At 44.8% G+C, this 27,928-nt stretch overlaps 2 protein-coding genes across 4 annotated transcripts; one reads left to right on the top strand and one right to left on the bottom strand.

Annotated features, from left to right (window-relative positions):
- Positions 1 to 234: 234 nt before the first annotated feature.
- On the bottom strand, positions 235 to 15,173 carry LOC8054050 (minor histocompatibility antigen H13). Its single transcript, XM_029979338.3, has 11 exons — positions 14,899 to 15,173; positions 11,063 to 11,161; positions 10,428 to 10,510; positions 9,467 to 9,609; positions 8,532 to 8,617; positions 7,726 to 7,851; positions 4,090 to 4,147; positions 3,214 to 3,334; positions 2,649 to 2,751; positions 1,601 to 1,686; positions 235 to 888 (listed from the first exon to the last, which is right to left on the bottom strand). The coding sequence occupies exons 1-11, from the start codon at positions 15,088 to 15,090 to the stop codon at positions 783 to 785; spliced, it is 1,203 nt and encodes a 400-aa protein (XP_029835198.1). The 5' UTR covers positions 15,091 to 15,173; the 3' UTR covers positions 235 to 782.
- A 591-nt stretch (positions 15,174 to 15,764) lies between these two features.
- Positions 15,765 to 19,701, top strand: LOC8042188 (protein FRA10AC1 homolog). Of its 3 annotated transcripts, none has more exons than XR_005715004.3 (2): positions 15,765 to 17,201; positions 18,978 to 19,701. XR_005715004.3 is itself a non-coding variant. In XM_040207518.2 (1 exon), exon 1 carries the CDS (start codon positions 15,844 to 15,846, stop codon positions 16,765 to 16,767), a length of 924 nt encoding a protein of 307 aa, XP_040063452.1. In that variant the 5' UTR covers positions 15,771 to 15,843; the 3' UTR covers positions 16,768 to 18,358. The 3 variants fall into 3 exon arrangements, 1 of the variants encoding a protein (XP_040063452.1); XR_005715005.3 differs by having other exon boundaries at positions 15,790 to 17,201; positions 19,024 to 19,041; XM_040207518.2 differs by lacking the exon at positions 18,978 to 19,701 and having other exon boundaries at positions 15,771 to 18,358.
- The last annotated feature ends 8,227 nt before the right edge of the window (positions 19,702 to 27,928 follow it).

Below are 27,928 nucleotides of genomic sequence, written 5' to 3'. Positions count from 1 at the left end.
CGCTTGAGCACCTCGAGCACCGATCAAAGCAGTGCACGCAAACTCTTCACTTCTTCTGATATAGCTATCCGAGAGTATAGTGTGGTGACAATGGTGATTTTTAACAGCAGTTAAAGGTGACTTAACTACGGTTAAGGGTGCCCGTGTAACATGGGTATAAAATCATGGTAAAGATAACATACTGCATTGCGAACAGCAGTGTTTGTAGAATATAGTATAAACACAACTCCAAGATAACTTGTTTCATTTTTTATTGCAAAAAAAAAAAAAAGAATGCGAGAATGCCATTTTTTCTCAAAGGCCGTCATCGTAAAAAAAGAAGCTGTAAATTCTTCGTAACCATACTCCTCAGGATTCCAGACAATTAAAAAAAAAAAGAAATCTTAAGACAGATAATGAAGGAGCAAACAATTGCTGCATGTGAAATTAAAAAAAAAATAATAACAACAGCATCACAGTTGCAAATGGTCTCAAATACTGATGTACGTACAAATCGCCAAGTCCTCCTTTTCGTAAGACGGTCAGCCCCATACCATGACTATGCTCCGTACCACTTCACGAAGGACCGCAGCGGAGCTAGTCTAATGCCATGCGTGCGGTCACGTGTCACGCCCGCAGCGTGAGATTAACCGGGATGGCTCACAACATCCGCTGCCATCCATCGTAAGGTTAAGCGGAGCACACGAATTGATGGGCTCTGACCACGAAAAAACCCCTAGAGTCTTTTAAAGTGTATCAAAACGAGATAAATTTAGTCGTTCGGCGGCTCATCCACACGTTCCTCATTTGTCTTTCTTGCTGGCCGCCTTGCCCGAAGAGTCTTCTTCCCGTCTCGTCTCCTGACCGTCGTCTGCTGAACTCTTCTCCACGGCAGGGTGATCTTCGTACCTGCGCATGTTACGCACGTGGCGCTATTCAGGCGTGGAATGCTTTTTGACGAAATGCCCCCAAAACCAAATATTTTACCGTCCGTGCATTTCTTGCTATATCTAATGGGGAAATTGATGGCACATAAATTCAGTTTACCCGCTAAACTTAGCGGGAAAATTGATGTCACGTGACCTGATGTCACAAGACCTACGCAATAAATCTGTTTTCTCGCTAAATTTAGTGGGAAAATTTATGTCACGTGGCTCGACCACGAGACCACGAACATAGATTGAGTTTACGCCATAAGAAGAAAAATTCGAAAATGTGCGATAGTGACACCGGGCCATCTTGTGGCACACTGCTCCTTCTTCACTCCAAAACACATAAAAGAGTAGTTCTTATGCTCCGTTCACCCTTAAGCCAAGACTAGAAGCTTTGCCTTGAGCGCGAGCTCGCTGGCTTCCGCAGTGCTATGGTTGCAAGTGCCTGCGCGTTTACACTCTCATTAGCAAGGGTAGAAAGCTCGCGCTGAAGGCGGAGCTTCTAGTCTCAGCTTAAAAGTGAACGAAGTATAGCTCAAACTTTTCGGTTTGAACCGTGCAATAACACCTTTTTCTTCCCGAGCTATCTTATATTTTTTGTCGTGACTGCCTGCTGTTGAAAGCGGGTGCTGCATAAAGTAGCAACGATGCAAGACGAACACCGAGACACCCGAAACAGAAAAACTCACTTGAACATGGTTGTGATGTCGCCCAAAACGAGTGCCACCACTAAGGGCACGCCCACGCACGCTGGCACCAGGTACAAAAGAGCAGGCTGCAGAGGACAAACAAGACGGTTAGCATACAGTATCCGAAAAGACTGTCAAGTTGCGCTCACACTGCCAATACATCGTACATAAGTCAGTCTGAGGTGTGTTTCTCGCTTGTATGATGGCCCTGTCACATCAGTCATACAAAAATTGCCCACACACATGTTCAAAGCATGATCATGCTTGAGGCATATCTGCAGAAAATTCTGTTATCTGCAGTTAAAACTCTCCCTTTTGAATGATGTTTGAGCAGTTTGACTGTGGCTCAAGGCCTTGCCAGGCTGTAGGGCCTTGCCAGGCTGTAAGGCCTTGTCAGGCTGTAACACTTTGTCAGGCTTAAGGCCTTATCTTCCCAATAGATCGCCATCTGCTTACAAGGCCCATGGCCGCTTGAAGGGTGCTGCAACTCCCTCTGTGGTATTCAGGCAGAAGGGTGCATCGGCTTGGGCTTAGCGCAACTTTCGGCCACAAAAGAAGCGTGTATTTCGTGAGCTAGGTAAGTTGTACACCCCGGACTTTTATAGAAAGCTACGTACACCACCTAGATCTGTCCTTGCTGAAAACACCAGCATGCGCCTGGTTGGCAAAAAAAAAAAAAGAATAACTCGCACGGTTATGCTGGAGACTCCGAGACAGGAAACATGAAAATGAGGACAAACACAACAATGTCCAAAACGCGCGTGCCTTTGAACCACCGGGCCAGAATGAATGTATTTATCCGACAGTCTTTCGAATGCTATTAAAATGGGTGCCACGAGAGATTGATATAGTTGTCCGATAAACTGGTGATTAAAGGAACAAATCACCCCGTGTTTTGCGACAGAATGAATGATTTAACGAGAGATGGAATTTAGAGCAAAGTTAAGAGGAGAGAGCGCAAATGTTACTAGGCTAGGTGGTGCAGGCTATCACCCCACACAAAAGGTACAGCCACAACCATCCATCGACAAAGCAGCTTGAAACGGACCTGCGCATGATTGAAGTACATCATCACGAAGATGGTGAGTGCCAGGCCTCCGACGTATGCCAGGAAGCTGCTCACAAAGTAGACGTTCCTCTTGCGGTTCAGGCTGCAAAAGACGGGCAAGCATCACGACTACTGCACCTCCAACGCGTCTTTGACCGGTGCGTCTAGTGTCTTATCCTGCCGTGCACAGAAAGAGCTCTCAAAAAAACAATTGCAACACCGGAGCCGATGCGTTGTGCTGTTGGTTGTGGAAGTTCCGGCAAAAAGCACGAAAAAACGCGAGTATCACTGTCGTTGCGGTTTCCCAACTCCCGGCTGCAACAGATTTTTTAAACTGCCAAGCTGAGAGCAAGCTACAGTGGAATGGGCATCTGCCGTATCTGGCCCCGCTGCTGCGATACCACTACCAGGATCCACGCGACGTCTACAACGTCGCCGAGTGGAGGGACCGGATTTGAGGAGGCGGTAGACGCACCGGTCAGAGACGCGCTCCGGGCACTATAACCGGGACCCAGAATGTGAGAGACACAAAAAAAGCGACGACAAGAAAATGTTCCGACGTTACCTGAAGTCAAACCGCAGTAAGAGGGCGATGAAGATCCCCGGAATGACGATGTCGCCGAGGCCGAGCATGGCGAAGTGGTTTCCTTCGAAGCCCCTCTCCAGGAAGTCTTGAGGGAACACCACTGGTGGGGAGACAAAAATTAATGGCGAGGAAACGGAGCTTCGAGAAACAATGGGCATCTGCGAGCAAACAAACTGTCTAGGTCGGGGCGAAGGTTTGATGCAGAAAGTAAGCGGGAAAATACATTTATGCACCACAAACCCCGTTGAAGCGTGCAATAGCCCTAGCAAACTGCCTGGAAACAAACTCAAACGTTTTTCGAGCTTGCCACATTTTTATCGAAACTATGAAGTTTGGAGGATGGTGCTGGCAAACGCACCAAGCACACCGACGAAATATTTTCTTGAATTTAACTTCGAAGACATCTGTATTCATAGTAAATTGCATTGGCCCTATTGACATAAAAAGTGGAAGCATCTGCTGACGGGTGATGGAGGGCAGATTGCCACTTCCGATGCTGATGTGCCGACGCGGGCAGGTAGCAGCGTCCACGTTCCGACACTACTCACCATTGCAGGAAAATCTCTATCGCAGATTATTATTCTCTCCTAGATTTAAAACATTGTCAACATATTTTTGCCAGAAAAGATTAACTGCTTTAGCATTCACCAAGAAAATTGGAGAATCACTAAAGGTTCACACCAAAGCCAGTATGTTATAACATACCACTGAGTAACATACACAGAAGGACATTTATGGCTTAATACTATAATTGCTCAGTATGCTACAGTTTTGCCCACACATTTAGTTCTTTAACATCTTTCCTGCCTTTCATTACATGCGAAGTCTGACGAAGACAGAAAAGGAAGAGCGTACATTTAATGGGTGCCTCGAACGACTTGGCCACAGTCACCATGACATCGGTGCCAAACACCTGCAGATAAAAGAAAAAGGAAACAAACAAAGATAGTAAGAGCTTTGCAGTGAAAACTTCCTAGCAACACGAGCAAGACCAGTTTTTGAGTAAGGGCATTACATTTTAATTTGAACAGAATTTTTAAAAGAAGGGGTGAAAATTAGACAATGTATTTTTCTGGCTGGGCGGACGTCAGAGTGAAGGATCCTCATGCTAAGTTGGCTTTAACTAAAATCCGTTTATTAACTTATTAATTATTGGTTTTAGGGGCCATGTTGCAATTGCAGCCTTGAAAGAAATTACTATTTAGTCCAAAACAATTTTTAAAAAATTGTGAAAATTAACTAGTTTTTGAGATAGTGATTGATTAATGTTAGTTTCCTAGACAGATTTAAAAATTGTGCGCAAAAAGATTGCCCCAGGTCCTGCCCACATTGACGCTTAAAAGAGTGACATAGTCGTCAGTCACATTGACACAAAGTAATTTAGAAGTAATTTCGATCAATACTGCAATTGCAACATAATCCCAAAACCAATAATTAAAACAATAATTAACGGATACTAGCTAATTAGCCAAATTAGTGTGAGGATCATTCCCTCATCCAATGTCTGCCCAGCCTGATAAATATGTGGTGAAGTGGCACTCAACTAATTCTCAAGCCCTTTCTTTAAAAAAAATCTGTTTGAATTAAAATAAAACACCATGTATATAACGCATTACTCAATATTCTCTTCAAGATAAATGGTAACATACAGACACTTCGAGGTGCTAACCACATTATATGTCTAGAGTGCTTGAAAGAGTGTGAAATGTGCTATATGGCCTTCATCATTTCGCTATTCCAACCCCGCACTCATTGATTCCCATTCAACAGATTCCTGCTTTGGATATTAGGCTTTACCGGATCTTTCTGCGCATTTCAATAGGTGTATACTACTTTACATGCTCGACACTAAATGGCACTGCCTCGCTTATCGTTAAACACCGAATTAAACACTCGCTAGGTGGTGCAAGCCACTATCCAGCTCGAAGGGTTCAGCAGTATCCACCAGCCCATTGCAGACGGGAGTTCTAGAACAAACACGCATTGTTTCGCGGAAACGCGGACAGTGCCTCTTTCAATTTTATTGAAACGAACATAGGCCAGCTCACTTTTAGAAGACTAAAAATATGGTGTGCTGAAAATATGCAAAAGACCCTTTCCAAAATTCAGTCTGTCAACTTGAACAACTGCCATAACTCGAGTGTAAAGCCAGTGTGGCATTTGTCCATGCTAATGGAGGTCCTTTGATGGCAGGTGAAGGAAGAAGTTTAAGACGGGCCCCATAGAGATAACACAAATCCTGGGTGCTTAAGACGCTAGTCCCCTATTTTGTTGTTTGATGTCAGCGCGATAAGACTTCTAAGCTTCTTAGTGCTACACATTAGAGGGTGTCATGCCTATCCCAGGTAACACAGAACAACAAGTGCTGAGTCAGCATTCCTTTCGGACTGAATAAATCAGCTGGCATACGCTAGACCCAGAAAATCCTTGGTGTGGTGAATATTGTTGAAAGTTTTACTCAGGTAAGTGCCTCGTTAAGGTGTATCCACACGACGGACCGGGCCGCGGACCGATTGATCACGTGATGCGCGGTCCGCGGGCCGCCCGGCTGCAATGACCATCCACACGGCGGACCAAAAGAGTCGGTCTAACCCTCGACCTCACAGCTCCGCCAAACGCATGCAGTGAGCTGCTTTGAGGCTATTTGTAAGTAGCCAAGATGGAGGTTGACCGAAAGAGACGTTTGGCCGCGGTGGCCCTGGCGTTGACTATTGAGGACGAGGAAGACTTAAGTGAACCGAAAAGGGCATGCATCTATTGTCCCACAGGGCGGGGAATCGCTCCACGAGCGCGATGAAGTAAAAAGTTGCATCGTCGCACCATGCCGCCATCGTCGTACAACAAAAGGTTCCTCTTCTTCGTCTTCAACAGTTGGCGCCAAAAGAACACGACTTTGAATTTGGATTCCAATCCAAACAACAAAAGTCAGCTTGTTGCCAGACTTAGCACTTCACTAATACTAAAAACGCCGCGGTCCGCCGCCAAGGTCCGGGCGAGAAAAGTGCTTGGCATTTCTCACAAGCGCGGGCCGCGGACCGCCGGCGGACCTCGAAAACCGGTGACGTAAGGTCACGTGATGCGCGGCCCGCGGACCAAAACAGCAATTTGGTCCGTCGTGTGGATACACCTTAAAGAGGAGCTTACCTAAGAAAGCACACCATCAAAACTGAAACTGAATGAAAAAAATGCGTACTGGGAAAAACAACGTCACTTATGTACGTCTGCCTCTTTTAGAAGGATATATTGATCTAATAAAAAGGATGTTAATTTAGCAGTCTCATTTCAAACTTAAAAAAAAAAAAAAGGTGGTTTTTGCTACTTTTTGTTTTGTTTCTAGCAAAATTCGAGGCGTCGTCAGAATGATGAAAAAAAAATAGTTATTGCAGAAATATCTTGGAAAAGGGACTTTTGCATTACCAATAACACATAATATTTTTTTTTTTTTTTTATTGAATCCATAGAATTAACTTGTAAACAAATGTTCCTCATGGATAGTACTGTATTTACTTGCATAATTAACACACATTTTCCCCCAAAAAATTCACACATATTTGGGGGGTGCATTCATTACATGGAGTAAAATTTTTGCACTTACACATTTTGTGCACATGTTATTTAAGGTGCCAATATGACATGGAAGGATACTGTGTCACGTCTCCACTGACGGAGGCGCACCTAAGGCTGGTTGTGGGCGCGCAACAGTAACCATGCTCTATAAATTGCAAACCTTTTTTAGGGCGTTTTTGGCATGCCTTTTGACGAAGGAAAAGCGCCCTACGAAGCTCACTCAGCATGGGAGAGCATCCCGACCCTTCTTAGGCCTATGACTTTTACGATTTCACTCTCCAAAAGTGGACCAAAGGTGACGGTGTGTTTGTTGACATCAATGCATCCGATGGGCAAAGGATGTCCGGGGCTGGGCAATCTCTCAACCCCAGCTTCGTTAGGCGTACGCGCTGCTGGTTTTCACCAATGATCTGTTTTGAAACTACGCACTTGGAGCCATTACGAAAGTGTGTATTGCCACGCTTGGCTTGGCCTGGTTGCTTGGCAGCGAAAGTAAATTGGCTCGGTGACCAGCCGAGTTAAATGCAGTTCAAGATTCGCGGAGCCGAAAACTGGAGGTACGTTAATTACGCGAGGGAAAAGAAAACTCCAAATATTGATGCTCATTGTGGGGGTTGGGTTCATTATGCGAGTGCATTCATTATGCTAGAAATACGGTACACACATCTAATACTGCAAAACCCTCGCTCTAGTGAAACACGGCTACACAGTTCCCTCCCTCATAGATGGCGCCACTAAGCTCTCTCGTCATGAGAGAATGCAAAAACACGGTCCTAAGCAAATGCAAATGTGTGAATGGGCCTTTAAACTCGGCAAAACGTTCAAGAAGAAAAATTCAATGATGCAGTGGTATGTAGTCAAGCATTTCAGACAAAACTGACAAATGGGGCAAAGATATAGCAGCTCAAAACCGCCAAAGCTCACCCAGAAGACGTCGTAGAAGAAGAGGCCTCCTAGGAGAATACAGCCCGTGGCCACGGTGTTGATGTGCAGCAGCTCCACACCGTTGATGGCAAACGCAAGGCCAAACAGGTTGTTGGCCACCCAGTGCTGCGAGCAGCCAAGCACGGCTTACACTTTCCATGCAAAACCTTTGCATAGCAGACTGTATAATGGCCTACAAATGCCATTGTAAAACATGAAAGTTCGAAAATGTATTTAACACAGAATGTGTCTAAGGGCTGGGATCACCAAGGAAAGTGTGACGGAATGCCATGGCAACTGTTGCAAAATGTGCAACATGTACTTAAAGAGGGCAATCTGTACAAAAGAGTGGTAAATTGAGAATAAATAATGAAATTCTAAATGCATCCCAAAAGGAATCAAACCAGCAACCCCATGATTGTTACAGCTCGACGTTCTACCACTGCACAAATTAGTGGGTACAAGCAAAGCAACCTGGCTTTTTCTCTACAGTAGTGGTCTACTGTCTACTAACTGTTTGAATGCAAACGCCAACATTTATGAGAAGAAACACAAAATCCAAGACCTGTCCACCGTCACATGAAAAGGGACCGAGTTTGAAATAAAATAGCACGCTATGAACACATAAAAATTTAAAACAAACTGCAATGTCCATCACACGCCCCGAAGAATGCTGCAGAAACACATTTTGTCTATGCAGACTTTATTAGTGGGATTAAAAGAAATCAGGCATTTTTAATTGCAATAAAGCTTTAAAATCATTAAGAAAATTTAGGCAACTGTTTGGGAGTGTGACGAAAACCCACCTTTTTCCAGAGGTACCAGACCCCAAACACGCTGCAGAAGACCCAGCACGCAATGTCGTCGTAGTTGAAGCGGTAGTCAAAGTACTCTGCAAGTCAAAACGGACGTCATGCTGGTTAGCCAGGCTTCAGTTGTCCAATTGGTTGTTTCAGTGCAGTTATACCTACACAAAGCAGATTAGATAGCTGATCGTGTGCCTCAGCATAAATATGTAATGGTGTGCCCCCAGCTCCAGTAGCTGATCCGAACACTGGAGTCAAGTAAAAGCTCAGTAAAACCGACACAAATGCAGTATATTTCAAACCTAATAGATCTTTTTCTGGTAACTTTTATCACAATCATCATCTTGGATGGCATCCGTGTCAAACTAATGGCCGTCTTCTTGACGCTGATGAAGGAAGAAGATGAAGATACAACAGAGCGGAGGATATGGGGCCTGTACATTTGAAACACCAGTACAACATGACGCACAAATAACGGCTGCGTAAGCATTAATTTTTGAAGTGTGGTACAATCAATCTGTCAGCAAAAGGTCCGGCTCTAAAGCCTTCTGATGGTGGAAATCTAACCGAGGGTCTCACGGGCCGCACCTTTGTACTTGCCCGTTCTGACGCTCCCACCCTTGAAACTGAAACAAATCTAGAAAGAGTTACGAGGTGACAGAAGAACGGATTCTCATTTGCCATCGACGCCCGGAGGTGACAGTGCCCGACGGAATAGTTTCATGACTGCCGTTAGTTTGTTGAAAGTGAAACTGCTTTGTGCAACACCAGATGGCATTGAACCTCTGTCTATTCAACTCAAAAGTAGGCCAGCATGTTACAGACTGCAGGTGAGTGGGCGTGCTGCACTGCCACCCCTCTGTAGTGGAGGTGCCATTCCAAGGGGAGGCAAACATCCTGCAGCAATTCGCGCATCCGCTTTTGGGCGTGCGTACCTTCGCAGTCGTCGCCTTGGTTTGACTCCCCGCTCTGGCCGTCCTGCTTCTGAACGGTCGACCACCGCTGGAACGAGATCCTGTACTCCCAGGCGTAGAAGTGCGCTGGCAGCAGACACCGCATCACGCGGCTGAACGACGGGCTGCAAGGAAGGAATCGAGTGTTTCGATACATGTCCCCCCCTCAATGTTCTTTTATTGATTTCGTCTAAAGCGTTAATAATTGGGGCTTTATGTTTTCCGGGTTCATTTCTCTTCATATTTCAGGCTGTTTCTTCAAAGTTAGTTTTTTTAGACTGATTCAGTGTTTTTTCAGTGCCAACATTTCTGGCTTCTCTTAAAGGATTGCAGTTTAAGTAAAAATAAAAAAAAACAGGACACAGGATTCCTCAATCTCTAGGCAACATGTGCATGACTCAAACACTCGAAAAACGCTCTGGTAACGATAAGAGAAGGAAACGGGACAATGGGCGTTGTTTCCCAAGAAAGCCTCATGGACAGTTCATTGGGATCTGTGTTCTGGATCAGACCAAAATAAAGCTGCAGATAAAAAAAATCTTTACGAGAAACTTTGATTTTTGGTACTCTTCTCCAATTCGGGGTTTTTGGCAGTTTTCCCCGAATTGAGTAAAACGAGTTTGGGGGTTAAATATTGGGGTCAATCAGTATTTACCGAAAACACGGAACCCTAATCATAACGCGTCGAAAGGTGACGGGCAAGTAGCTTCGTCTCCCTGAAGTAATTTCAAAAATAAGGAAGTGGAGTGTTTTCTGATTGGACAACCGATAAGACGGTTGGGAATTTCGCAGAATTTGTGTCTTCACGCTCGAAAGACCTAGGATGGCCCTCGGAAACACCAAGTGGGGATCCGTAGACTAGCACTTTGTCTCGATGTCACCGAAGCGGACGGGATCCCATTAATGAAGAGAAGAAACTGCGCTCGACTTAGTTAGGACTCACCTGAGAATGTGTGCCAGTGCAAGGACTCCCAAAAGGAAGAAATAACCGGTGAGGAGCAGGTTGATGTACTCTTTAGAAAAGAGCTGCGGGACAAAAGCAGAGACAGCCAAATAAAAACCACGCAGGGCATTAAATTTCTGAACACAGAAGGCCCCACAAGCTCTGTAACAGCAAACGACACAGAGCATGGTACCCTAAGCCTGACTTCAAACGGAGTAACTTTTTCCAACGTCTCGGTGTTGCAACAGCTGTGGCACAAGCCTCTTGCCTTCGTACGCAGCAACTGCTGAACGTCGAATCACTATGTTTTGTCGTCATCATATTTAAAATTGTGACTTCATATCGTTACTTGGGCAAACTTGCGCGTTAATGACATGTTTTGCTACGCTTCGATGGCATTAAGAATATTACCTAATCTGCTTGAAACCGTTTAACCTCAAAAAACAACAGATACCTGCCCAGAACGCAGTCAAACCTTTTGAGGACAAACCGCTTTGTAGAGCCCATTAGGCGTTGCCGATACGTTACACTCGGGCACTTTTACCGCAATATCGGTCACGGTGGTACGCAATGTTCTGGAACAAGTTGCGGTCAGGTACTACATGGAGCTTTCTGTCTGCCGGAAATATCCTTGCCTTGAAGAAGATGTACAGGCCAAAGAGGGCCCCACTGGCGATGACGGGAAACATGGCCGCATCCTTCCGCGTCATTGTCTCCGGCTTTTCGCCAGACTCCTGCGAACGAATAAAGACACTTGCTCAGAAATTGTGACGAGTCATTTGCCTTTAGAATAAAAGCTTTAAACTGTGGTTACTCTCGAGAAAAAAAAAAAAAAATTTTTAAAACGTAGACTTGACATAACCTCCACTCTTTTGCCCGATTCTACCATTAAACACAATGAGCAGAGACATCTTGTGGGTCGATGTGACCAACACTAAACCCAGAGGGCACTTTACTGCTGTTACGTTCGTACATCAACAAAACCAAAGCAAAGCAGCTTGGTGTTTGTTACCGGCCCTCAATCAGTTCCTCTACAGAGTTCACTCGAAAGTCAGACACACCTCACCTTGCAACGGTACAATGAATGTTCCAGACGCGAGGAAAGGGAAACAGAAAACTAGCAAATCTACAAGAGCCTCTGGCAGCTCGTTCCTGCCCCCATTTTTTTTTAACACCTCACACACGGCAAATGTGGAGTGAACATTGCACAATATTACTGAAACTCAATGTTCCTTAATATCGCAGCCAACCTCGCTGCTTTGGGCCTCTTGTATTCAATACACGGTATCCGAGCCATTTCCAATCTGCCGTGGCACGGGCCGCAAATATTTTTTGGTTCGGGTGTTGCTTGCATGCTTTTGAAGCTACATCTCCACTAAGTTTCGTGTGTTACGCAATTATATCTGTCTTTTGTTATGTTCTACACATTGAATGACTGCAAAAACGGTGTATTGCAACTGACTGTGCAACCCTGCTGTGGCAGAACTGGAATTACACTCAAGTTCAGAAGGGCATAACCTTGGCCGAATTGGTGGTACATTGTAGAGAACTAAAGAGCTAAAAACGCAGATGGACTAGTAGGAGGAGGACGTACACCACAGAGTGTCCTTCTTCTAGTAGTCTTTCGTGTTATTAGTGCTTTTAATTCTCTACACTTGAAAATAATGATTGATCGAAAAATTAATTAAGATTTGCCATTTCCAGACGTCAAAAAATATAACTTTATAATTTAGCCTGAAGCGATGTCGCATCAGTTTCTGGATCACGGGTTTTCATAAAACAGACCAACTTGGTACTGGATAAAATATTTTATAATGAAAATAATATTTTTTTTTATTTTAGAGAAGAACCATCTGCTGATGTTTATTTTCAGGTACATCTGCACTTGTGAACAGACGGTTTATGTGAGTCCTGAACACACACCAGCAAAAACCTACGAACTAAAGAAAATGAATTCATGAATTCTTAGCAGATGGCTTAAGATTATGAGGGACCTCTTGACATGGAACCAAACCCGGGGTTTGGTTCCACATAGATTTTTCTTTTCTTTTACAGGATGCAATAAAGCGTATGTTCATGACACGTTCGAAGCAAGACATGAAACACAGCATGAAACCACCGGTACCATCATCTCAATTTTATTACTCACCGACGTTGTCGAGCGCAACAACACGTGTGTTATCTGCCCTAATGGTAGCTTGAATAAATGGTACCTACCCGGGAGTGTCGCGCGATCGACAACAAGTCGGACGCGAACAAGTTTTCTCCACCTCGGTTCTAGGATCTAAAATAACCTTTTCACGTTCGTGCATGTAACTGTATGCGAATTAATATTATTCCCAGAATCACAGTGGTAGGCCGACGTTGCCACGGTCACAATATCTCTACTTGTCGCCGTCGTCGTCCACCGTTGCTTGTTTACGTTTACGTCAGAATATCATGGTATTAAGGAGGTGAAAAAATACAAAAAAGTGCACGACATTGTGCCACGTAGCTTCTCCGAGCCACTTTCTCTCAAAGCTTGCCTCTTCCCCAAAACCCTTTTTCCAATAAGGATTTCCCATTGAGCTCTGGATGGACGATTGTTGTGTGTACAAAGAGAATGGCACTTCGGTGGGTTCTACATAAAGAAATCGCTACAGCCGGACCGTCGGAGCACGACCGTGCATCTGCTTCCTTCCATCGTTATGTCGCCACTAGAAAGCCGATGAATTCTGTTCTTGGTAGATCGTTGCCACCACACGAGTGATGCTTTTTAACGTAGTATGATTGCCTGTCACAGTATGATCACCTCTCGTAGTATGTTTGCCCAATGACCTAGTATAATTGTCAAGGTAGTATGATTGCCTATCGACGATCATTTGATGAGTGCATTTACATCGGTAGAAATTTGGGATTCAATAGGCCACTTCATTTGTGTCACGAGAATTTAAATAGAGAGGATATGTCGATCTAATGTGTTCAACTGAATACCTATGAATTCTGATGGCGATTATCTCCCGCATGCCCAAGCAAAATATGTTTGTGAAAGATTCACATCGCAGATAACAATACACATAACTTTTCTCTTTCTATTGGCACACCGCGACCATACATGTGGGTTGCTGTAGTATTCTGGGATATTGGTACTGTTGCTGGGCAGGTCCACCAGCGTTGCCGGCAGACTGAGAAGTCCGGACAGGTCCGGAGATTTGGCCGAGCCCAAGAGGAAGCTAGGGAATGACAGACGTCAATGCGCTCGTTCGGTGAGAGAGGCAATGACGCCAAGCGCAAGTAATTCATTTCACGCTTTCACAAAGTCATTGCACGTGTCTTGTTTTTCTGTTTATCGTCAGAAACAGCAAATTAAGTCGCTTGAAGGATTGTTTTAATAATATGCGTTGTGACAAACAGTGAACCAATTCAATTCGATTTGAAAGGGGACACTACCCAGCATGTTCCTCTCGCGAAGGATAACGCCTCACAGAAGGATAACGGGAACTATTTCTGCAGCCGCTCACACCGCAAACATCTATGCTGCAAAGGCCCATCCCGGTTTCGGCGATGCCACGCACACTTTCGCTTTCTCAAACTGTCATGGTCTGCCAAATCTTGACCGCTCATCGCCTTCGCTTTGCCCTCGTGAAACCTACTGGATGGAAGCAAGTGCTACATTACGAGCGAATTCCACAACCAACCACTGAACTCGCATACGACATGACATGTGACACGGTCACATGGTCTTTAGGATCGTTTAAACCATTATAACTAGGCTTCAAACAAGCTGGAACATGCCCCCGCCTATGTACATTAAGGCCGGATACACAAACATATGGATGCACTAAAGCAAAGATCAAGTACACATTTAGTACAGATATAGGTAATCGAGGTACTTGAGTGGTGAAGGTTTTTCCTGGAAAAAATTCTTTCGCTACAGAAGAGGTCCTGCAGCACCACAAATTGTCTCATGGTTCGAGTAAACTAGGGCGGATTTTGGGCTCATCAAAACCAAAAGATTAAAATATTTACTCTAGTACGCATGTTGAAGGAGATTTTCTTCGTTTTTTTGAGGTTTCAGATTACATAACGCAGATATCGGATGAATGAACTGTGATAAAAGCCCAGGAATGTCGACTAACTCGAGCTATATAATCTGTATATAGATATCCAGTTGAAAACTGAAGGCACTGCAGATCACAATCGCATACAGCACGTACTCGAGGGCGGTTAATCGTGCGGTACTTCGCAAACAATTACTGGATCGTAGTGACACGTCCCTCAAGAGCCGGAGCGGACGATGTGCAAGCCGGCTCGATCCCAAGCGACGTTCTGCTCACAAAAAAAACAAGAAAGTTTACGAGAAACCCCAAAGGTGGAGTTTGCTGGTTTAGAGAAGACGCAGCTCCGGCCGCAAACGGAGCAGACACGGCAGGAAGCATGCGCTTACGTGGACCTGCGACAGCTGACATATGTTGGTGGATGCAGCACTCGCCTTTTGTTTCTTCTGATGTGTGACGGATTTGAAGGATCCGAAGATGATGGGGAAGAAGGCCATGAGCATGATGCTGACGTAGGCCACGGCCATGCCGGCGGGTGTCGGCTGGTACTTGACAGTCTCATTTTTGACGCCCTCGGCGAGCGTTTCGTTCACCACAGCCAAAACTTCGTCCGCCATGTCCGCCATCGCTTGCCTCAGAGACCGACGCTACCGCACTCTCGAACCCAGGATGGCTGTTGCGCTTGTTGTGCCGCTAGATCAATAAAAACAATGTAACGAATGTAGTGGTGAATAGCGGCCTCTAGGTGGGGCAGATACAAACTTAATTTATCTATTTTTAAATTCAATATTAAGTCATAATTAAGGCTATACAGGTCTTATAAGTCTAATAAAGGCCATATAAGCCTAATAATTTAAGCTTATTGTAAAAATAAGTGAACAAAACAATTGTTTTTAAGTTTGACGATGAAAGACAAGTTATGCATTATGGTAGGCAAGGTAGGCAACGTAATATGGAGGTCATGTCGCTTCAGTTGAGATTTGTCCAGTTCGAACAGTTCGAACAAAAATAAACGTATAATTTGATTTGTAAGCTAAAACACTCTTTTAGCATTTTATTGCATATTTAGCACGTATTAAAACTTGAATCAATTTACTTATTTAAGATTATGTTTGACTGCAAAATCTAATCAAGAGCACGTGACAAATGACAAACATTATTTTTACATTTCGTTTTAAATAAATTTCTTTGTAACTAGTTATAGCATCGTAAAATATTATGTCAAAAAAGTGAGTTCTTATTATAATAAATTTATGGCTTTTACTCAAGGAACTTCCATTTTTACGATCAGGTTATCCGCGTATTAATCGAACACACCAACAAATGTTCGTTGTTTGTTTTGATTCTGTGAACTCTGCGGCGGCCAGCCAGCAGCAGCCATGGAAGATCCCAGTGCGACGAGTGACGCCGAAAGCGTCCTGAATTTCACGTCGTTGCAAGCGGGCAACGATTACGATTCCAACTTCGAAACGGACAGCGAGGCCGACCGACGCCGAAGCGGTCGACACGATCTCGCCGGTCCCGCCAAGCCCCGCCGCGAGCCCAAGGCTCACCGTGACGTACTCCTCACCGAGTACAGCTTGGAAGAGAAACGCCGCGAAAAGCACAATTTCCTCGCCCTCGACGCGTACACGAGGCACAAGAAGCTCATCAACGACTACCTCCTCTGCTACCCAGGTACTACTGCCAAGCTGCAACGGGACACTAGCCGCGATCGCACCGATTTCGACGTGATACGCGAGAACCACCAGTTCCTATGGGACGAGGCGGACGAAGACGTGACGAGTTGGGAGAAACAGCTGGCCAAGCGCTACTACGACAAGCTGTTCAAGGAGTACTGCATTTGTGACTTGACGTACTACAAGGCGAACAAGATCGCCATGCGCTGGCGCACCGAGCAAGAACTCATCGTGGGCAAAGGGCAGTTCAGCTGCGGCGAAAAGCGCTGCAAGTCCGACGCCAAGTTGAGGACCTGGGAGGTTAACTTCGGGTACTTTGAGAAGGACGAGAAGAAGAACGCTCTCGTGAAGTTGAGACTGTGCGCCGAGTGTTCCTTCAAGCTCAACTACAGGTTTCAGAGGAAAGAACTGACCAAGCCAGCCAAGCGAACGGAGAGCGGTGGCGACGAGCCCGATCCCAAGAGGGCCAAGACCGCTGAGGAACCTTCGGAAGCGGAGAAGACAAAAGATTCCGAGAAAAAAGACGAAGAAGAGGAGTCCGTGTGGAAGAAACCCGGTGCCGTTGAAGAAGAGAAGAGCAAGGAAGAGGAGTTTGATCTCTACTTGTCTGACATGTTCCTTTGAGATTGTTTTGTTGTTGGTCTGGTAGCCTTCGGCACTGGCCGCCAGGGGGCGCGTCGAAGTTATTTTTTTTTTTTAATGATTTGTGACGTTTCAACGTGTCGGAGGCTGTGGCCTAGTTATGGAGAAAAAAAGCACTGTTACTGTACAGCTTGGAAGTTTGGTGGAAGTGTCAGTGTGGTTGTTCAGAGGGTTGCCCTCGTGATTTCTGCATGTGTGTCGGCTTGCACTGTACCTCTAATCTACAACTTCAAATTTGGGGACATTACGTGCTGAGTTATTGAAGGGCATCTGGCACGCACCAGCGGAGGACAGGATAGTTTTGGACCACCTGCTGGGGTCTTTTGACGTGCAACCGAAATCACGGTTGCCTTCTCTGCTATAAGCCTCCGTCAGACTCTGGGCATAATCTACAACTTGGCGAAGAAGCCTCGAAGGTGAAGTCCTCGGTTTTGTTGAAATCAATTGCTGGGCTAGTTGGTTCAACATTGTACATACAATAGTGCAAGAGTACAGGAACATAGAGTGACTGGACAAGCGCTTGTCCTGTCCCTTTTATGTTCCTGTCCTCTTGCGGAATTGTATGTTATCAGTTTTCTGTCCTGCGGATGTTGTTTTCATCTGGGTCAATGCAAAACATATGCACATTCATTGTTTGCAGCTTTTTTTTTTTTTTTTTTTCAATTTTCTTAGGACAAGAATGGTCATCATTGAAGCTTTCAAGCATTGTGCCGGTGGAGTGCTCTCAAGTTCTGAGTTTAGCTTGTCATGTACAACTCTAGTTCTAAGATAAACACTCTGGGTGCTGATTCGGCAGTTGTGAAGACGACTAACCCCTAGCAGTTATTGAAAAGCAAAACCAAACTCTGTAGGATAGTGTGAGTGTCCCCCTTGATTTCGAATCGAGTAATATATTTTAATTGAATGCAGAACAGTCTCTGAGCTTCCAGGCTTGACAAGAATGATGCTGTGCCATCATCAATTGCCACCGTCTGTCATCTCCGTCACACTGCAGTTGTGGAGCATACTTGTAGGAAATCTGCCTGTCACCACTCATAATTGTAACAAGTTAAAATATTTTATAACTTGAGAAACTGACTATGTAATAAAGCTTTATGCACATTTTAAGATGGTCAAACTACTGACCAATTTTCACTTTCACAGACCTATGTTAGCATTTAACTTTGCCCATGCTATTGGCGATTCCAAAAGACTGAAATGTTTAGATAATTTTTCTTGTGCTCAAAGCCATACTTTAATACCGCATTGTTGCGGGCATAATTTGGCAACCCTAAATGTGTTTGTTTTTTTCCCCACATAGTTGAGTGTTGTGTAAACATTAGCTCCATCATACTGTATGTGGTTGAGAGCTGCTTGAACAACATAAAAACTAGTATATGAAAAATTAAAAAAGCAGACTCTTTGAACACAGTTCGACTGATGAAATGTTAAAAGTGTACTTTCCTCAACTGCACATGAAATAATGCTGTGTCCTACAAAGGGGCCATGAAACGATTTCTCTACTTTTGCTAAATACTCAGAATCACACCATAACGCTAATAACCGAATAAACTTGCCTTAGTTTTTTTTTTTTTTCTAAGCAGTGGCAGTCGGCAAATAAATTCTAGAAATATGAACATCGTCCATTCCCTCAATTCGGAGCCAGAACAAGTGGCCACGTAGCCTGGTGCCTATCTTATGCCACCAATGTTAACCACAGCCACGCGCTGGGGTCGGCAAGGTAGAAAACGTGTGCTGAGCTCCCCAGGCATTGTTAGAGTTTGACTATTCTTATCACCGCAGTGGTTGGACACGTGCCACTGCCCGAGTGTCCGCCGAGGCATTCATTGTTACGAGCCAAAGTCCAGTGCTCGCGCAGTTCTTGTGACCAATCCATGAGTCGTACTCGACTGCCATCAGGCGAATGGTTTCGATCCCACAATTACATCATCAAGCTTCGCGAAGACAAGACTGAAAGGAATAGTCCCCGTTTATCCTCGCAATTCCAGCATTACCAAGAAGCTTCTGAATCAGTGGTGGTCCGTGCTAGTATGCTTGGCCCAAACTAGGACCAGTACACCTCTGTAAAGTCATGAACATTCCAACCCGATATCATTTCATGGCCCATTTTAGGGTCTTTGGTGTATATCATTCTTATTGTGAACTATGTGAGCATGGAACTTACTTCTTCACACGACATGCTTTCTTTCCAGGCTCCTGACTCAACAAAGCTATTGTGCCAATCTACCTTTCTTGCAGAGTGATGTCATGGGGTGCTGTATTTTAATGCGAAAGCATTAACTGTCTCATGGAGCGAGCCGGCGTCATCAGTTTGAAGCACGAAAACGGCACCTAGTTTCCTTCGGTTCCATTGGCTGGCACACGTCGACGGGGCTCCCATTGGCCGCTGCGCTCGTCAGTTTCCACGGCCGCTCACCCCATGGCGCTGCGTGTCCATCAGCGCGTCGTTAACTCGGAGCGTCCAAGGTCACCAGGGGAGCACACACGCTGACCGGCGACGAAAAGTGCGCAGCAGACGGAAAAGGGAGCGGACGAGCGGCTTGCATGCTCTCGCATTCACAACTCGTAAGGAATGCTTAGCTGTACCTCGATCTTTTTTGTTTGTTCCTGTCATATGCTTTGTACACATGTTTCGGGGAAGAAAGACGATGCCATCCTGTACTGTTCCAGCGGCGAAGAAGCATGCCATGAATGAGGCTCGAGAAAAGCTAACTGATCGAGGCTGCCAGACTATCGAGAAGATGAAAAAGGTGACTCGAAAGTTTGACAAGTTCTGCTTTCACTCCTTTCCCCCAGATACGAAAATTGAGAATTGTCACCATTGTTTGAACTTTGAACATTATTTTTCACCCATTTGGCTTTAGGCAGAGTTTCGCGAAAATAGAGCTTATCATTCGGCTCAACTTCATTATGATGCAGAACACAAATTGAACACTTGTGGGAAATTAAAAACAGCGCGGAAAGACGAGGACCAGACAAAGAAGTGACACGGACGTAGCGCTGACTTACAACTGAGTTTATTGAACGCAAACTCGCAATATTTATTTGCGGTGTTACGAACAAAAGAACATAAAAAAAAAATTCAGCCCATGTGATGTGTCACCAATAAAAATAAAACAATGATAAAAAACATTGAAAAAACATTGAAAAAAAATAATGAAAAGCGCCATGACACAGCCGTACAGAGTATGTGCTAAAAATCTTGCAAGTCACGGAACCAGAAGGAACACTTGTGTTTGTAAAACATCTATTTTACATTGAACGTTTTGAACAGTCAACGTGCGAAAGTGCGGCACAAATCACTGTTGCCACACCGAGTTCCAAAGCAGGTCTGGGCTCGAGGAACTCGATCCCTCGCCAGGTTTCCGGTAAATAAAATGATTGGAGGAGAAACAGGCAGAGAGTTTGGCCCATCGCATGAAGTCAGCTTCTCCTACGAGCATCCCGACACTGGTGTGAAGCGGTATTTATGAAACGAAAACTCGCTGCCTGCTTTCCTTTTTTTTTTTTTTTTTTTTTTTTTCAGGATTGTTTATTTTATTTTGTAAGGCACCTTCATGTGCGCTTCGCTTAGGGTGATGATATCATACCAGATTGCTCGTGACGCTTTTTTTTTTTTTCTTATTTCTGGAGTGTTTGAAAGAGTGACTCTTGGCACGGGCTCTGGGCATTGACTGTCCTATATTTCTTTTTTACTTTTTTTTGTATTTTTTTGTGATCGGGCCATCGGCATCGGGTACTACAAAAATTAGCATGACGTCAAAGTAGCTTCGATTTACCTGTGTACTTTATTTATGTATTTTTCTGCACCGTGCAGGTGGCCTGCACGGGTGCAGAAAAGTCGGGCGATGTACTTCCGGTCATACCTCAATACTGATACCGGAAGTACACTGCCTTACACTTTTCTGCACCGGTGCAGGAGTCTAGGGCAGTCACCCAAGATGACTTCGCTTTGGGGAGAGCTTCCTTTTTCCACACCAGCACCAGGGCAGATGAACGGGCCTGACTGACTCCGACCCGAACAACTATTTTTGGCTATGACTGAGAAGGACTCTAGGCGGCTTATCTCTGGGAGCGAAGAGAACCGTTGTCATTGTCCGCAAAATCGCGTCGAAGTCCTTCTTCTCCTGTGTTTCCCGTGAATGTCGAGCAGAAACGCTTGAATGGCCAGGCTCTTATCAGCCCTATTTCTCACAGTGGAAGAAGACACAGAAAGGGTACGGAGCATGCATCAGAAAAATTAGGCGGAAACTTTCAAGAGGGGCCAGAAAACGTCGAATGCAAAATCGCAAAACATAGGCAGAGAATCGCGCTGAGCGGGTTTCCACGGTCCAAGAGAGTGGCAGAAAATTTCTAGCTGATAGAGGGCGCGAGAGTCGCATCAGCAACATGCCGGCGCCCTAGGAGCGTTTTTTTGGAAAGCTGTACGTACGGCTCTGGGTAGGGGCGGAACATTTATTGATTCTTACCCTGTCGCCTACTATTGGCGACCAAAAGCGTCTCTATGGTCGGCTTTCCATGACTGGCCATACCTCGTGGAACTTGTCGTCGCAATTATTCGTGACGAGAAGTTTGGGTATCGCTGCCTGGTGAAATTTTTTCACGACCCAGAGTGAGGATACTTCAACTTCCTCTGCTGGTGCAACCACGCGCAACGTCAAGTTTCTATGCACAATGAAAACGAAAACATAATAACTGGGTGGGTAGCAGGTGCACTATACCCATAGTGAGGAAAACAGAAGAGCCCCTAGCGAGCTTCTCATCGCGAATAATAGTCTGTGCAGGTTAAGAGTAAAGTGGAAGCTCCTCCCACCTCTTTCCACTTTAGCAGAGCGAACGCTGGAGTGAAGGTCGCCTCCTCTCCAGCGTCTTCTCTGCTAAAGCGTAAAAGGGTGGGAGGATCTTCCACTTTACTCTTAACCTGCACAGACTATTCGCGTCTCCAGCTCGTTGCTCGCCTTCTCGCGGCGGTAACTGGAAGCGCTCTAATGAGGGTCCCACGGCTCTCTTGCTCAGCGGGCGCGGCGCAATTGCTCGCAATCATGGCTCGCAAACAGCCATTTATGAATGCAAACAATGTTTTTCACTCTCCCAATATAGTGGTGCAGCCGGCATGTGATTTACGCTTTACCGACTTACGTTACCTCAAAATAAAACGAATGCGTTACCGTTACCGTAACCGTTAAAAAGTGATTCCCACTTTAAATTATTCTTCATGGTGGCGACTCTTGCCCCGCGTTGGTAATCATTCAGAACAAATCTAGCACACTGATTTTGAATTATTTACAGTTTTTCTTTTAGTTTATTGTAATGGGGATCCCACACAACCGCTGCATATTCAATACAGGGGCGAATAAACGTAAAGTACAAAGTTTCTTTAATTTTGCATGAACCCTGTCGAAAATTTCGTCGTATAAAATTAAGCATGCGTACAGCCTTCAGAGTTATCATTTCCACACGAGCTTTCCACGTTAAATCGCCGGACAGAATTACACCCACGTATTTTACGCTTGAGTTTGACTGAATTATTTCATTATTTATCATGTAGGTTGAACCAATGGAGCTTTTCTTTCTAGTAAATCTCACGTGAACACATTTTTTTAACGTTCAGATTCATTTTCCAATTGTTGCACCACATTGTAATATTGTCGAGATCAGCTTGTAAGAAATTTACGTCATTCGAATCATTAATTACTCTATAAATAATACAGTCGTCTGCAAATATTTTTATATTTGATTGTATTCCATTAATAATATCATCTCTATATACCAGGAAGAGCAAAGGTCCCAGAACAGAACCCTAGATGTAACACCATCGTAACCGGACTTCTCACCATTTAGCACAACGCACTGCTTTCGTCCTCTCAGGTAGTCGTGGAGCCAATTTAAAACATATTATCAATGGCAAGTAAGGTAAGTCTGTAATTTAACAATGCATGGTTTACAAGTTCAAAGGCTTTTTTTGAAGTCTAAAAACAAACAGTCTACTTCATGTCCAGTATCCATGGCGCCCGCCAAAAAGTGAAAAACGTCAGCAAGCACAGTCACACAGGATGCTCCAGATCGAAACCCATGCTGATCTCGGATAAGGAAATTATCTATGTCCAAGTGTGTAATAAGATTACTATAAATCACGTGTTCCATAAGTTTGCAGCATATGCACGTGAAAGAAATAGGTCGGTAATTTTCCACGCAGTTCTTGGATTCTGATTTGTGTACTGGTACAACATTTGCGATTTTCCAGTCTGCTGGAAGCTTTTGATCCCTTAATGCTTTGTTGTGAAGCACACATAAAGAGTTTGCCATCTCGACGGAACAATTCTTCAATATAAGTGGAGAAATATTATCAGGCCCGGATGATTTCTTTACATCAAGATCTCTTAGTAATAAAGCTATACCGTTGTACGTAATCTCTACGGGTGACATCGCATGTTCCATTACAGATCGCACAGTAGGGTAACAGATCGTTGTCGTAGCCTTCGAAAAAAACAGATTCAAAGTAATTATTTAGACACGTAGCTTTGTTTTTCCAGTCCACTATTAGCTGTTCGTTTAATAGAAGTGGAGGAACAGACGTCTTCCAAAACTCTTTAGGGTGAATTTTTAGTTTTGCGTCTAACTTTTCGTAGTACTTTTCTTTTGCTCCCTTAACTGCCGTTTTAAAAGGGTGTCATTTTGTTCCAAGCTCGACCTGTTGGCTGCTCGGCCATTATCTCTGAATCGTAGATAAGCTCTTCGTTTTCGCTTAATAATCTGCTTTACATCTTTCGTCACCCAAGGTTTGTCTAGGAACGGGCCTAGGAAAATCTTCACTAACGGCGAGGCCGCTATCTTTAAGTTTATAACCGGAAGCCAGTACTGAGTCTTTATGCTTGAAAAAGCAGAATTTCACTACAGTCGGCCTTTCTTATTTTCATTGTGCGCGCCGATTCGATGCGCCCTATCAAGGGTTGGGGATCTAGTTTTATTTCCATTTTGTCGGCGCAAAGTTTCACAACAAGGTATTCTTATTCCGCCCACGTTTCTTTATCTTTATCTTTCGGTCCGAAGAATACCAGGTTTGATCTGCGTGAGCGACTTTCTACATCATTACAGCGCGTTTTTAGAACAAAGAGCTCGGCGTCCTTAGCGGATCAGCTCTTGAGACAAAGCAGTCTCTACGACTACAGGACCGGGCAGATGCTTAAATGCATGCTTAAATGCTTAAATCTAGATCAATCGTCCGCAATATCTTGTTCTAACGCCCTTTAAACTTCGAATTTCGGTGCTCTGTTTTACAGCGTGTTTTGCGGTCGTAAGTCCACGAGTTCTCCAGGTTTGCAACATGCAGCACCCCCAAGCTTGCCCGGTCCTGTAGTCGACTGCGCAATACCGCGTATATACGTACTCGATTTCTCTAAAAGAACTTGACCAGCTGCCAAAATAGATAAACTGCTCTCCATTTAGACCGTCTACGAGCCATGAATTCGTATGTAACCGGAACACGTGACGCACGCATACGAGATGTGCACATCTGCGCTCTTCTTTTCACATGACTGGAGACTCTGTTCTTTCCGGGCAATTCTCAAGGTCTCTCGTGGCATCGGTGCGTGATTATTGTTTGTGGCACGTTTGTTTACTGTCTGATAATCGGAAGAAAAACAACAACGCTGCTGACTTCCTCATTGACCATCAGAAGAGCCTTCCTTGAATCGCCAATTACCTCTTTACCGGTATATAGGTTGTTGAAGATCTCTACAAACGTTGCGTAACACGCCCCGAGCTGCCAAAAAGCTTCTAGGCTGCGCGCAAGTCGCCAGATGATCCGAGCAGCTCCCTCGGCAGGCTGTGCACTCCAACTTGGGTCGTGGACGCGCATTGAGTGCGCGATGACATGCTCGCAGTGAGGTACGTGCTTCTTTCTTCGGTGTCTGTCGATACACATGGTGTTTTGAAGGAGCGTTTTCTGAAACTTGGTTTCATCGGGTTTAGTCACGTGGTTGTAGGTTGACTCTATATACCCGGCGTCAACTTTTTTGTGCCGCAATGTCAAGGCTATACACGTGGTAACTCGACGGAAGACGCCGCGAGGTTTCGAGCTATCTTGGCGTCACCGTGTGCAAGCGCCGCGCTCGTCGCGTGACACTGCGAGTCGCTGCAAGACGCGCTAGCGGCGACGCGAGGTATAGCGTAGATCCACTGGTGGTAACGTTAATGGGGGGAGAGTCGCAGGCCTTGTCTTTTAGTTGATAATGGGATAGAGCCTTTAGATAATAATGCTTGGTAGTGTACTTGAAAGGAGTTATACATCGGCGTAAAAGTCGTCAAACCTTGACGACGAGTATCGTAGATTTGAAAGCATTTCATACTAATTTTTTTGTTTTTCCAATTGGCATTTGTATTCATTGTAATATTACTATATTGCTATCTTGCACGTGACAACAAACTCCTTTCCGTAAGCAACGTGAGTTTTTTTTTTTTTTTTTTTTGTTTTAGCGCGCGGCTGGCACGCGTCGTTCGCCGGCTTTTCGAAGCAAATGCTGCATTGTTTTGCATTTGCATCCGTTATCTAAGCCCCGAGGATCCCGCTACACTCTCGTGCTGCGGCGCTGTCTGTCAGCATGCGTAACCGGAATATTCTGAAATCGCGGGTCGGGTATCGGGTGTTTTGACTGAAGAGGCTGTTGACCAAAAAATGTAACAGCCACAACACAGCATCACGTGTCGAAAATATAACGATTCTCCTAACTAAAAAGAAAAAAAAAGCCGCATTGTTTGGGGTTTTTGTTTCATAATTAACGTTAAAATTCACACTTATGCCCCATTCTATACGCATAAAGCCCCCTAAAGACGCGGTCCCACTATCAATATATGTACACTTCAAACAGTCCGCAGGTGCTACCCGAGGCGTGTTTCTTGCTCGTATGACAGTCATATTGGCCGTAAAAAAGCTGCGTGCAGACATGTTCGAAGAATACACGAAGCAAACGAAATTCGAAGTATTCGAGGCGTGCCCGGAGATAATTTTTTTTAAATTATATATGCTTCGAGCCCCGCGTCTTTCGAACCATGTACGGGCAATGTGACGGTACCACCATCGCCATTTTTTCTTTTGTGGGGTGTGATACGTTGCGATAAACAGCGGATGCCTAGTGAATGGTGGTTCTATATACACCATCTCACGTCTGTTTTTTTTTTTTTTTGTAATGTCGAAGAAAGTGGATGATATCTATGGCGTGGTTGGGCTAGACATGTGCACGTAGTACAGCCACTAGCAGCTTAATAAAGGCAGACGACCAGACTTGAGATTCTACAAGGCAGAACATCCTCCTCAATATAAGGGAGGAGGAAATCTTCAACGGTAGATAGGGTAGAAGGGGGGAGAGGAGGAAGTGGGAGAAAAGTGGAAAGCGCGAACTGGTCGTCGGAATGCAGGGCGTGTACCTCATTGTAGTCGATGAGATTGCCTCGTTCGCATATAACAACACCGCAGAACGAGGCAAGAAGCTCGAAGACTGTAAGACCGTCCGGCCGGCGTTTCCGGAACTGCCGGTGACTCTGGCTGTATTCCCAACTTTACTCGAATGATCCGAGTTACTCCGGCGGATCATGTCACGTGACATGACAGATAGAGCACTGCTGGACGCGGGTGGGTTTTCGAACGCCAAGGTGTAGAACCTCTACCCTAGAGCGAGATGGAGTAAAAAACACGGCCTCTATATACCTGTTGTGCTCATGGCAATCGTAATGTCCAACCTTGCGATGAGGAAGTGCAAACGGCCCAATCAGTGAAGAAGACGAATCAGGGAACAACAAACCGTTGTTCCTTCGTTGCAACCTTATGTGATCTAAAAGTCATCAGCGGTTGACAAGAGCCGTGGCACAACCGAGGGGCGGACACTGTGGACGTTGAACGCAATGCTTCCGAAGAGCATTTATACGACCAGTGGCACGACTATAGGCTTGTGCAATAAGGAATCCATTAAGATGATAGCTAGGAAAGTTGACACCTTTAACGTTGAGGCGAAACACCCTCTTTAAGGATGTGAAAGTGAAACACACTTTTCAAAGGTGCGAGCAGTAGCATATGTACAATATAAAGTCATTCCATGATAGACGTCTCTCGATGGTTCTATAGTATGCGTGAACCCCCGCTGCAAAAATCAAACTGTTATAAAGTATCTACGCTGGAATTGCACGTCATGTGTTAAAGGTGTCAGAATTACCTACCGTTTGAAGGCTCTTCTAAAATTACCAACATGTGAAGGGTGTTCTGCCACCACGAGGATGTGGTCAGCTGCGGGACAATCAGCTGTAAGGATGAAACAACAAAAACAAAAACCGTTAAGCCGGGTCAAACTGCTCATACATCATACAAAAGACAATCTGCAAACACGAGGCACCGGAATATCCGTGGTTCGAATGCAGCGTGTCAAGTTTCCGCCTTGAACGCATTGCCATGCGGCATTCGAAGCAGGGATCTCGCGGTGAATCGCGTTCGAGTCTGTATGTAGACTGTCTTTTTCATGATGTGTAAGCAGTGTGACACCAGCTTTAGTGTTACTTTACTAGCGAACTTAATTTTTTTTTTCACGATGTGACTTATTGGAGACTTGCGCTCTCTCTCCTTTTTCGTCAATGGGAGAACTATCGTGTGTTTGGAAGAAAAGAGAAACGGTTGGGGGACCAGATACCAAAGTTTCAGAATTAATGCTTGTCTGATCCAAAATTTGCAAGCGATTTTTGGACATTTTCATTGAGAATATCCGAATATGGTGCTCGTTCTCGATAGCGTTCTTCATTCATCTCCTTGTATGTGCAGGGCGTGTTGGTAACCATTTCTTCACTGAAATTTTCAGAAAATCGCGTATAGCCTTTGAAATAAATAACGGTAAGTTCTGTAACTTTGACATCTGGTCCCGACAAGTAGCCCTGCATTTTTGGTAAAAACTAAGCTGGGGGCAGCAATGCGTTTTTGTTTCCTGTTTTTTTTTTTTTTTTCTTTTTGCGGTGAGAAAAACCCGGTTCACATTTCTCCCGAACAAACGGTAGATCAACGTGTTTTCATGTCCCTCTATTTGCGTCTCGGTTGGTTGGATTATCCGAACTACGCTCATTTGGGATAACTTGGTGGCGTCCGGTCTCAGATCCTTGGAGTCTCTCG

The sequence above is a fragment of the Ixodes scapularis genome, unplaced genomic scaffold, assembly GCF_016920785.2.
Source record: "Ixodes scapularis isolate PalLabHiFi unplaced genomic scaffold, ASM1692078v2 PGA_scaffold8__174_contigs__length_109621045, whole genome shotgun sequence".
Classification (NCBI taxonomy): domain Eukaryota; kingdom Metazoa; phylum Arthropoda; class Arachnida; order Ixodida; family Ixodidae; genus Ixodes; species Ixodes scapularis.
This window is presented reverse-complemented; position numbering and strand designations above follow the sequence as displayed.

Coding starts and splice junctions, on each gene's coding strand:
- LOC8054050 (XM_029979338.3), bottom strand. CDS start 15,090: ATGGCGGACATGGCGGACGAAGTTTTGGCTGTGGTGAACGAAACGCTC. Junction 7,852..8,531: donor TCTGGTACCTCTGGAAAAAG/GTGGGTTTTCGT, acceptor GGCTGCTCGCAG/CACTGGGTGGCCAACAACCT. Junction 3,335..4,089: donor GTTCGAGGCACCCATTAAAT/GTACGCTCTTCC, acceptor TCTCCCCACCAG/TGGTGTTCCCTCAAGACTTC.
- LOC8042188 (XM_040207518.2), top strand. CDS start 15,844: ATGGAAGATCCCAGTGCGACGAGTGACGCCGAAAGCGTCCTGAATTTC.